The 10,952-nt window shown below is 58.1% G+C and overlaps 1 protein-coding gene and 1 long non-coding RNA gene across 2 annotated transcripts; one reads left to right on the forward strand and one right to left on the reverse strand.

Annotated features, from left to right (window-relative positions):
* Positions 1-1,960: 1,960 nt before the first annotated feature.
* PAOX (polyamine oxidase) lies at positions 1,961-10,203 on the forward strand. Its single transcript, XM_082408040.1, has 7 exons — positions 1,961-2,258; positions 2,755-3,241; positions 3,961-4,160; positions 5,755-6,007; positions 6,728-6,840; positions 7,627-7,784; positions 9,816-10,203. Exons 1-7 carry the CDS (start codon positions 2,075-2,077, stop codon positions 10,017-10,019), a joined length of 1,599 nt encoding a protein of 532 aa, XP_082264166.1. The 5' UTR covers positions 1,961-2,074; the 3' UTR covers positions 10,020-10,203.
* LOC309636044 lies at positions 8,130-9,809 on the reverse strand. Its single transcript, XR_014249203.1, has 2 exons — positions 8,843-9,809; positions 8,130-8,463 (listed from the first exon to the last, which is right to left on the reverse strand). It is a non-coding gene; the product is annotated as an uncharacterized lncRNA (long non-coding RNA).
* Positions 10,204-10,952: the final 749 nt, after the last annotated feature.

Genomic DNA, 10,952 nt, shown 5'->3' on the forward strand with positions numbered 1-10,952 from the left:
AGCTGCCCACCATATGACCATAGTTTCCACTGTTCTGGGTGGGGTCAGGGGAGAGTCCCCAGATGGTTGGGTGTGACTTGATTGCTCCTTCTGGTCTTTCTCACCACTGTCACCTTCTTGCTGCTAATGTCAGGGAGGGTCTCCAGATGGTTGGGTGTGACTCGATTGCTTCTGCTTGTCTTTCTCGCCACTGTCACCTTCTTGCTGCTAATGTCTAACTACCTAACAAAAGGAGAGCACAAACATAAAGATGGAAAGCAGGAGAGAACACATGTGAGCATTCAAGGGCCAGGCTCAAAGTCTGACAGCCTAAATTAAGGACTTTAGGAAGAGGTAAGAGTAAACCCTCAAGAGTTTGCTTAGGGATGAGTCATCAGTAGAAACAATTGATTAGTGAAATAATCAATGACATCATTTACCAGGATTGAAGGACAGGAGTTTCTAGACTGAGGGCCCTTTGAGAGCCCAACACAGTAAGTAACAATCGAGGCACATGGAAGCACCACGTTGTGAAACTTCAGGAGAAGATCTTAAAAACTTCCAGGGAGGAAAATGTCCCCACTGCTTGTCAAGGATTAGAAATTAGAATGGCTGTGGATTTCTTCACAACACTCCTAGGAGGGAGGAGAAAGGGAGCAATGCCTTCAGAGTTTGAAGGAAGAGGATTCTGACCTAGAATTCTATGTCCAGCCAAACTACAAATCAAGTATGAGGGCAAAATGAAGACATTTTCAGCTTTGCAATATCTTTAAAAAAATGATCTCCCAGACACCTCTTTTCAGCTTCACCAAAACAGGAAAGTGAATCCAAGAACAAGAATATATGGCTGAGGAGGGCAACACAGGGAGAGAGAAGGGCTCCTCCTGGAGAAGGAGGAACACCCCAAACCGAAAGACTACCTGCCCAGCCTGGAGCTAATTCCCCTCCCTGACTACCCTCACCCCACAGGGAACAGGTGGCCACGGAAAGTCCACGGAGGCACGGGTGCGCCGTGGTTTGGAGCAGCAGGACCCAAGCGTGGCTGAGAAGGAATGATGTGCCCTAACTGGGTTTACAGGGAAGCCTGAGGACCCTTTTAGCAGAAGGCAGGAGCTTTCTAATACCTGCAAGGCAGTACGGGAGACCTGCCGGAACTAGAGGAATTCTCCAGAAATGCCTGCAGACTTGAATATGTCTTCCTCTCCTGGGGCCGGAGGGGGAGGGAGGGACGTAAGACTTGTTTCTCCCTTTACTGTTTATCTTGAACTTTGTACTTTATGTGTGTTGCATCCTGTGTTTGTAGACTTGTGACTGTGTATACACACACACACACACACACACACACACACACACACACAAAAGTGTCGTCGCCTGGAGGCTTTCTCCCCGTCCCGCCCTGACATCTCAGCACTCACCGTCCACGCGCTCCACCGGGTCGGGAGGTGACGGCGCTCGCCTCCGCGTCTGAAGCTAGAAGGAGGCGCCTCCTCCGCCTTCTGGTCGCCGTCCCCACGTCTCCTTAGGAAGGGGACACAACCCGACTGGCCAGCCGGCCGCCCCGATTCTCCCTCGGTGGGGACGCTTGCCCACACCGGCACCGGGGGATACTCACGGACCCTTCCGCACTCGCCGTCGCCCTCCCCGGCGGCCCTCCGCCACCATCCTAGGGCGTGGGGCAGCCCCAGGCCCAACCCAGAGGGGTGCGCGGAGCCAAGGGGGGCCGACGCGGGGGACGGCCTTGCCTCACGCCCCTTGCTCCACCTCCGGTCCCGCCTTCCGCCCCGCCCCGGGCCCCCTTCCTCCTCTGGCCCCAACCCGCGCCCCCATCCACCTCCGGCCCCGCCCCGCGGCCCCGCCCCGCGCCCCTGCCCCGCCCCGCGGCCCCGCCCCGCCCCGCGGCCCCGCCCCGCCCCGCGGCCCCGCCCCAAGCCCCAAGCCCCCGTCCACCTCTGGCCCCGCCTTCTGCCCCGCCCCGCGCCCCGAGCCCCCTTCAAACTCCGGCCCCGCCCCGCGTCCCGGGCCAACTTCGTGTCTCTTCCCGGCTTTCCGAGCCTCCGAGCGGCGGGGACGCGCGGGAACTGCCCGGGACGGCGCGATGCAGTCGAGTGGCCGTCAGGCGGAGACCCCGGGCCGCGGCCCGCGGGTGCTGGTGGTGGGCGGCGGCATCGCGGGGCTGGGCGCGGCGCAGAGGCTCTGCTGCCACCCGGCCTTCCCGCACCTGCGGGTTCTGGAGGCCACGGCCCGCGCCGGTGGCCGCATCCGCTCGGAGCGCAGCTTCGGTAACAGCCCTCCCGGAACTCCTTCCCGGAACTCCTTCGCGGAACCCCTTCCCAGAGCCCAATCCGTGCCGCCAGAGCTCTGTCGTGTCCTGGCTCGGCCTGCGTCCGGGGTTAAGCGACCCGGAACCCTTATCTGGCCCCTTGAGTGAATCCTCGCACTGCTTCAGTTAATTAACCGAAGTTCACTGGTCCCCGAAACTCAGCTGCCCGCATGAGCAGGGCCGGTCCCTGCCGTGCGTGGGGAACCCGTGGCTCTGCACAGTTGCCCCCGGTTCTGGCCCCGCAGGGAGCTCCCCCTCCAGCCTCCAGGTCGCCCCTCCCGGGTGTTCCCCTTAAACTAGGTCTGATGGGCCCTGCCGGGAGAGTCTGTGGTCCTCAGGGACCGTGCGGGCCTCTGGCTGATTTTCAGAGCATACATGGGAAGGGCGGGGCTCGGTGTACAGAAGAAGGGCCCAGGGGAGGGAGCCTCAAGGTGGCCTCTCCTGCTCCCTCCCAGGTGGTGTGGTGGAGGTGGGCGCTCACTGGATCCATGGGCCCTCGCAGGGCAACCCCGTCTTCCAGCTGGCTGCCAAGTACGGGCTGCTGGGGGAGAAGGCATTGTCGGAGGAGAACCAGCTGATCGAGACCGGGGGTCACGTGGGCCTGCCCTCTGTGTCCTATGCCAGCTCCGGGGGCAGTGTGAGCCTTGAGCTGGTGGCGGAGATGGCCAGACTGTTCTACAGTCTCATAGACCAGACCAGGGAGTTCCTGCACGCGGCTGAGACCCCCGCACCCAGCGTCGGGGAGTACCTCAAGAAGGAGATCCGCCAGCACATGGCCGGCTGGACGGAGGAGGAGGAGACCAAGAGGCTCAAGCTGGCCATCCTGAACAACTTGTTCAACGTGGAGTGCTGTGTGAGTGGCACCCACAGCATGGACCTGGTGGCCCTCGCACCTTTCGGGGAGTACACTGTGCTGCCAGGGTTGGACTGCACCTTTCCTGGGTATGTGTGTGCCCCACCCACCCAGGCAGTCCTCCATGTACCCAGACCCCTCCGTGCCTCCCAGGGGTCCCCCCATGCACCCCAAGTACCCTCCATGCACCCCAGGGGTCCCTACCCGTACCTCAGGCCTCTGGCAGGCAGGGGATGGGTGGGAGAGACGGGGCTGTTTGTCTTCCCTGTTTTAGGGAGATTGGTCATTTATTTCCCTAGTTTTGCTCACTTATGAAAAAGAAAAGAATTGTTCTCAAAAACAAGTGATTAAAAGAAGGAAATGCATCTTGTAATGCTTTGTTCCTCCCACGTTTAGGAGGCCTTCTGCTTGTAAGCACTGTGCGGGGGCTTCGACCTCAGAGATGGGCAGACAGGCCCTCCTCTGTGTCGGTGTGGCCGTTCCCCCATGGGGCACTCACAAAACTCTCCAGGACTGCCCTGCACAGGGAGGGCACTGGGACCAGGCAGATGCCCAGAACAAGAGCCCTGGGCTTGGTGAGGAGGGACCTGCTCTCCACCATTACCTGGGGAGCTTTGCATCCCTTTGCTCATTTAATCCTCCCATGAGACCCCCTCCCTCCCTGCTTTCCTCCCTGGCTGAGCCAGGCCCCCAGGCCAAGACCACAGCCCCTTGCAGCTCCTTGATCTGGTGTGAGCTTGGAGGGCTTGTTTCAGAGACTCACCTCCAGGGCCTGGTCCTAACCACGGGACACCTCTGTCTCTCCCAGGGGCTACCAAGGACTCACAGACCGCATCATGGCCTCCTTGCCCAAGGACGTGATGGTTTTTAACAAGCCAGTGAAGACCATTCACTGGAATGGGTCCTTCGAGGAAGCTTCCGCTCCTGGGGAGACGTTTCCGGTGCTGGTGGAATGTGAGGATGGAAGCTGCTTCCCAGCGCATCACGTGGTCGTCACCGTGCCATTAGGTAAAGCCCCTCCAGTTCCCATCCCAGGGGCCCCTGGCCTCTGGCTTTCTTCACCCTCATTGGCTCTGGGGTGTTTGTTGGCTGCTAAGCTCACGTTTTCATTCTGAGTTTGGGATAGAGTTACTCGGTTGTGCTTTGTAGCAGTCGAGTGCTTTGGAATAAAGTTTCACAGGAAGAGAAAACGCAGGGCAGCAAGTGTCTTTCTCCTTTTGGAGGTAATTTATGGAAAGGTTGGGAGGTTCACCAAACTACTTCCTTAGCGGTGGAGAGGGCGTGAAAGCCGGGTCTCAAGTTTAGGTCCCGGTGGTAATCGAGGAAGGAGTCGTGCGTATAATCCTATTTAATTCCAGATCTGATGCTTTAGACGCAAGTCTTGGAGTAGGAGCGGCAGTTGGGTAAAAGGTGGAGATGGTTGAACGCAAGTCCGTGCCTGCTCATCTCATTTACTCCTGCGGCAGCCGGGGACACATCTGCCCCATCCCCATTTGACAAATGCGAACAGAGATAAGTCACTTAATTGCCCAAGTTCACAAAGCTAGCAGGTGCCAGAGTGGATGGAAGATGAAGGGCAAGAATCTCCCCCCAGCCGCCCCCACCCCCATCCCCACCCCAAGGGCGGTGTCCGCATGTCCCGCCTGTCGCCTCGCAGAGAGTTGGGTATGGACAAGCTTGCTCAGTGCCCGGCTCCTTTTTCCCGCGATGGAATCACGCCAGACATGTTAGCACAGTGTCCTGCCGCTCCTTCGTTTCCGAATCAGCACAGACAGGTCTCTCACGGTGTTTTTTCTTTTACATGGACGGCCTTGTTCATGCACAGCTGTGGCGTGTGGTCACTGAAGCTGCTGCAGTCAGGAGGTGCGTCACTACGGCTGTGCGGTTGCTGTTCACAGGGGGCCAGGCACCTGTCCCGTTTGTTCTTTACAGCCACACTGTGTTTTCTCGTATGTAGGTGTCGTTACTTGATATTGATGCAAATTTAGATGGTTTTCACTTGTTCTGTTGCACACAGTGTTGTACACATGTGTGTTTAAAAACACTCGTGGGCACATATGTGTAGGATCAATTCCAGTAGCAGGGACTACTGAGTTGAAGCTCTGCACCGAGAGGGCGGCCGTGGAGGGACGGTCCCCTCCGTGGATGCTCACGGCTGGTGCCTTGTTTCCTGTGGGGTTGTTCGTCCTTTTCTTGCAGACCTGCGAGGTTGGCTCGTGCTGCGAATGTTTCATCTCTTCGCGGTTTGACTTTGGGCTGAACCTGCTTAATTTTCAGGTGGCTTCTGGGTAAAGCCGGTATGTCTCGCTGCCCCTCCAGGCTAACCCTGGGCAGACTGAGAGGCAGAAGGCTCAGGAGGGAGAACTGTCCCCACAGAGGAGTCTGGGGGCCATGCGACCCGTTCCTGCCTGGCCAGGTGTTCATGGGGCCTGTTGTGTCCCTCCACTGAGGTGCCGGCCAGGATTCCCGATGGCCAGCCGGTGTGGGTCCCAGACGCCTCTTTCTCTGACTCCTGTGACGGGGTCAGGGTGCCTTCCCGTGGCTGTCAGTTCTGGTTTAAGCGATTGACGTGGTGTAAACCGAGTCTACTTATGAATTCCAGGTTTTCTTAAAGAACGTCTGGACACCTTCTTTGAGCCGCCACTGCCCACCGAGAAGGCGGAAGCGATCAGGAAAATCGGCTTTGGGACCAACAATAAAATCTTCCTGGAGTTTGAGGAGCCTTTCTGGCAGCCAGACTGCCAGCACATCCAGGTGGTGTGGAGGGACACGTCGCCCCTGGAGGACGCTGTCCCCAAGTTGCAAGATGCCTGGTTCAAGAAGCTTATCGGCTTTTGGGTCCTGCCCTCCTTCGGGTACGTGCTCTTCCCGGGTTTCTCCGGGAAAGCCTGGTGTGAGCTCTGCATGGGGTCCAGCGCGATGTCGATTCTCTGTGCGTTGTTTCTGGAGGGTTTGAATGGGTAGGGATCCCGAGGGCACCTAAAATGGTGAGACAGACACCCTGGGCCCACCCCTTGCAGGGACAGATGGAGACCCACTGTGTGCAGCTTGTCAGCATCTCTTGGGACCTGGAACGTGCAATAAATACTAGAAGTTGTTTTCCTTGTAAGAGACACACTTTGCTCATTTACGAGAAAGTGTCTGCCAGATACCCAGGCCCGAATGCCCCGGTAGCCGAGCCAGGGTCCGCATGGTGTGCCCCGTCCCCTCCGGCCCGTCACACGGGGTATTAGAAAGACACGCACCCGAGGGTCAGGACTTGATACAGTTAGTGACTCGCTGCCTCACGGGACACTGCAGTGGTGGGGCGTTTCCCAGTGCGCGTGGGCGGCAGGGAAGCCACCGGCTCTGTCATAGGTTCTGTTGAGTCCCCGACTGCGCTGGCGGTGGCCGTCCCCACCGGCGCTCAGTGGTGGAGACAGAAGGAACCGTCTTAGTGCCCCGAGAGCTCTGACCTTGCAGACCCCGTGTCGAGGGGCCCTGGGAGTTCGCGGCCACACTGGCGGAGCCACTGGCCCTGGTGGAGGCCGTCTGGGTGTCGCGGGTCCGGTCCCAGCGCTGCTTCTCTCCCGCAGGACCAGCCAGGTGCTCTGCGGCTTCATTGCGGGGCTCGAGTCTGAGTTCATGGAGACGCTGTCGGACGAGGACGTGCTCCTGTCTCTGACACAGGTGCTCCGCAGGGTGACAGGTACTGACTGCAGGGGCCATGCCGCCTCCTGCCCTGGTGGCTGGGCTCTGACAGGAACCAAGCCTCTCACCAGAGAGGAACTGGGTTCAGCCCTGAGTGTCCGGGGACTGTCCTTCCCGTTAGTGCGTCACTAAGAGCTCTTATCTTTGAGGGACACTTCCCACTTCTCTTTTCTAAAATCTGCCACCAAGATGAACGCAGTTGTCCCTAATCAGAGCTTCACAGACAAGACGCTGAGGCTTGGGAAAGGCGGCGGTGCCTGTCGGGGGCTCTGCTTCCAGGGCCTCCTGAGGGCAGCCCCTTACTAACACCCTCTGGGCCTTGGTTTTCTCCCGGGCGGCGTCTCTCACTTTCAGCTGCTAAGTCCTGAAGGTGAGAGGCTCCTTGTTTTTTTTTTTTTTGTTTGTTTGTTTTTTTAAAATTAATCAATTAATTTACTTTTGGCTGCATTGGGTCTTCGTTGCTGCACACAGGCTTTCTCTAGTTGCGGCGAGCGGGGACTACTCTTCATTGCGGTGCGCGGGCTTCTCATTGCAGTGGCTTCTCTTGATGCGGAGCACGGGCTCTAGGCACGTGGGCTTCAGTAGTTGTGGTACGCGGGCTCATTAGTTGTGGCACGCGGGCTCATTAGTTGTGGCACGCGGGCTTAGTTGCTCGCGGCATGTGGGATCTTCCCAGACCAGGGCTCGAACCCGTGTCCCCTGCATTGGCAGGCGGATTCTTAACCACTGCGCCACCAGGGAAGTCCCAGAGGCTCCTTGTTAATGCGAGTGTCTCTTGATCTAGGGAACCCCCGGCTCCCCGCGCCCAGGAGTGTGCTGAGGTCCCGCTGGCACAGTGCCCCGTACACCCGGGGCTCCTACAGCTACGTGGCCGTGGGCAGCTCCGGGGACGACCTGGACCTGCTGGCCCAGCCCCTCCCTGCGGACGGCAGGGGTGCCCAGGTAGGACGCAGCTGCCTGGCGAGGGCACCGGGGTCCCGCTGAAGGCCCAGGGCCCGGGACAGGCCCCACGAAGGCCAGGGCTGCTGGGTGCGATCAAGTGGGGGGCTGGGACCCCGAGACTCAGAGTCCATTTTCTTTTTGAAACTAACAGTAATTTTAAAATGTGTTATTTTGATCAGAATTATACATACATGTGGCTTAAAGCGTCAGAGGATTCTATGGTGCTGGCTAACAAATTAAAATAAAAACAAAATACAGCATTCTGGTTGGGGGCATGCCGTTGCCCCTTCCCAGACTGTTCTTCAGGCTGATTCTGATCTCTAAATAACAGGCTTATGCTACCACTGTTTTAAAGCCATTTTATAAAATCGAAGTATAGTTGATTTACAATGTTGTGTTAGTTTCAGGTGTACAGCAAAGTGAGTCAGATACACACACACACACACACACATATTTTTTCTCAGGTTCTTTTCCATTATAGTGCTACCACTGTTTACAAAACATCTAATTGTGTAAAACTTTAAATGTTACAAAGGTTGGCAGAACCTTTGGGTTCCTGTCTCCAGCTTCACAGCTGTCTGTTCCTGGTGTCTCACTGCCCCGGCCTCACCCATGCCTGTTACTAGGCATGTCCCACAGGTGATGTCATTTTATTTGCAGATATTTTAGTGTTGCGTCTCTAAAAGATCAAGGACACAGCGCTGTTATCACACTTAAAAATTCACAATAATTGCTCCACATCATCCAACATTCTGTGTTCAGTTTTCTAAGTGCCTTTTTTTTCTTTGGCCACGCCTCGAGGCACGTGGGATCTTAGTTCCCCGACCAGGGATCGAACCTGTGCCACCTGCACTGGAAGCGCGGAGTCTTAACCACCGGACCGCCAGGGAAGTCCCTCTAAGTGCTCTTTGATTTTTCAGTTTTAAGAATTACTGATTGAATTCTGACCATGGCACATAAAGTTTTAGCTTTCTTGCACTCATCTGCCCACCCAGCCCTCAGACCTCTCCCCACCCTCCAAGGTGTGATGCAGTAATTTTGCTAAGACTGCTACTCACTGTTCACACATCCTGTTTGCTGTGGGCACTCTCCACACCTGAGCTGGCGAGGGTGCCTTGGTTTCTTTTCCAGCGGTGGAAACAACCACTTCTCTGGGCCGATGGGTTCTGTAGGTGGGCACCGTGGGACGGTTGTTTCTGCCCCATGACATCTGGGGTCTCAGCTGGGAAGATGACGGGCTTGGGGTGACTCAGGGCTGGGGCTGGGGTCATCTGAGGCTGCTTCTCTCACGTCTGCCCTGAGCATGGCTGGGACGCTGGCTGGAGCACCCGCCCCAGGCCTCTCCATGTGGCTTGGGCTTCCTCACAGAGCGGTGGCTGTCACGCTGCCTTGTGGCCGCCTGGGGCTCCAGCGCAGGCCTTCCGGGGAGGGGCAGCTGCATTGCTCCAGTGACGGAGCTGGGAAGCCAGGAAGCACCACTCCTGCCACACCTGCTGGACAAAGTGGTCAGGAGCCCGCCCAGACTCAAGGGGCGGGGCACAGACCGCACTTCCTACGGGAGGAGTGTCCAAGGATTCACAGCCGTGTGAAAGCCTCACGTTGGGTGTAAATGCCAGTTGGAGAGCCACGTCCCTTAGGGTTTTGAAGACGTTCTCCAGTGTTGCTGCTGGAAGCCTGAGGCCGTTCTGATGCCTTTCTTCCCTGTGTCACCTGGTTTTCAAATCTCTGAGGAAGCCTGAACGAGCAAGAAACCCCACCCTCACGGGCCCACTCCGAGCCCAGCGACGCTGCACTCTGGCGCATATTCACTCGTCTGGGATGCTCTTCAATTATCTCATCATGTTTTGTTTTTTCCTTTTTCTTTTTCTGGATTTCTGGTTGGATGGTGGGCTTCTGAGTTGGCCCTTGAATTTTCTTATCTTTTTCCTGCTGATTTCCGTCTTTTTGGTTTTTCGCTCTGTGTTTGGGGAGGAGCGTGTGGGGCTTGTGGCTGACCCCTGGCACCTACCCTAAGCCCAGCCTTCTTTGCAGCTCCAGGTCCTGTTTGCAGGGGAAGCCACACACCGGACGTTTTACTCCACCACGCACGGGGCTCTGCTGTCCGGCTGGAGGGAGGCTGACCGGCTCATTGCTCTGTGGGATTCGCAGGCACAGCGGCCTGAGCCCGGCTCTGAGCTCGGCTCTGCTCCCCGGGTTCCCGGGTCCCCAGGAGGCTGGCCCCACCCTTTCCTTTGATGGGCAAGGTTCAGTCAGGCTTGGGATTTGGGATGTTAATGTCACTGGGGTCAGCTCCCTCCTTTCCCAAGTTGCCGGAGTCCGGCCAGGGCTGAGCTTGAGCTGAGCGCGAAGTCTTCCTGGAGAAGGGAGATGCGGGATGCCGCTGATGCGGTTGGAAGAACATAAAGTGTGTAAAAGCGTCCTTTGTCCAGAGTTGTCCTTACGCCTCGGAGCTGCAGCGTGGGTTGCTCTGCCCTCGTCGTGCCCCGGGCTCCGGTCACTGCAGGGCCCTGTGCCCCCAGCACGTGGCCCGCCTACCCCGGCCACCCTGGACCGTGGGTGTGTTCACGGGTCCCTGAATTCTCGTTGCTGGTGGCAGCAGAGCCAGTGGACCTCCCCATTGTTCAGGCACTGGCTGCCCTACGGTCTGGGCGAGGGCCAGGGAGTGTGAGAAAGGAGTGCGCGGGGGAGGGGGCGCCCTGTTCTGACCCGAGGGCCCAGGGCTTTCTGGAGGAGGTGTACAGTGAGGCCTGAAGGGTGCAGAGGAGTGGGTGCCCTGGGCGGCGCTGGGGTGAGCGTGTCAGGGTATCCTGGGCAGTGATGGGATAAATGTGGGGAGCGTGTAGGGGGCCTGGGTGCTGTGCTCAGCTTCTCCCATCTTCCCTCGCTGCATCCTCAGAGTCCCAGGGAATGGGCTGCACGGCCCCCATCTCACAGCTGAGGAAAGGACAGAGGCCTCAGGTGAGGATGGCAATGGCCAGTCTCACGGCTGCCACGGCAGAGCTTGGGCATCTTTCCCGGACCGTCCCGCGGAGGCGGTGCAGCTGGAGGCTAGCCTGTGGAGGGAGGGAGGCGCAGGAGCTGCAGAGGCCGGGACTCCATGTGGCAGGCATGGGGCCCACTGGCCTGGCACCCACCGGCCTGGCACCCACCTCGAGGTCAGTGGCTGCT

This window comes from Balaenoptera borealis (assembly GCF_965194805.1).
Source record: "Balaenoptera borealis genome assembly, chromosome: 10".
Classification (NCBI taxonomy): Eukaryota; Metazoa; Chordata; class Mammalia; order Artiodactyla; family Balaenopteridae; genus Balaenoptera; species Balaenoptera borealis.

Excerpts from the sequence above, each read along its gene's own strand:
- PAOX (XM_082408040.1), top strand. The coding sequence starts at position 2,075 with ATGCAGTCGAGTGGCCGTCAGGCGGAGACCCCGGGCCGCGGCCCGCGG. Across the intron at positions 6,008-6,727 it reads TGGGTCCTGCCCTCCTTCGG|GACCAGCCAGGTGCTCTGCG; the intron begins GTACGTGCTCTT and ends TCTCTCCCGCAG. Across the intron at positions 7,785-9,815 it reads CGGACGGCAGGGGTGCCCAG|CTCCAGGTCCTGTTTGCAGG; the intron begins GTAGGACGCAGC and ends CCTTCTTTGCAG.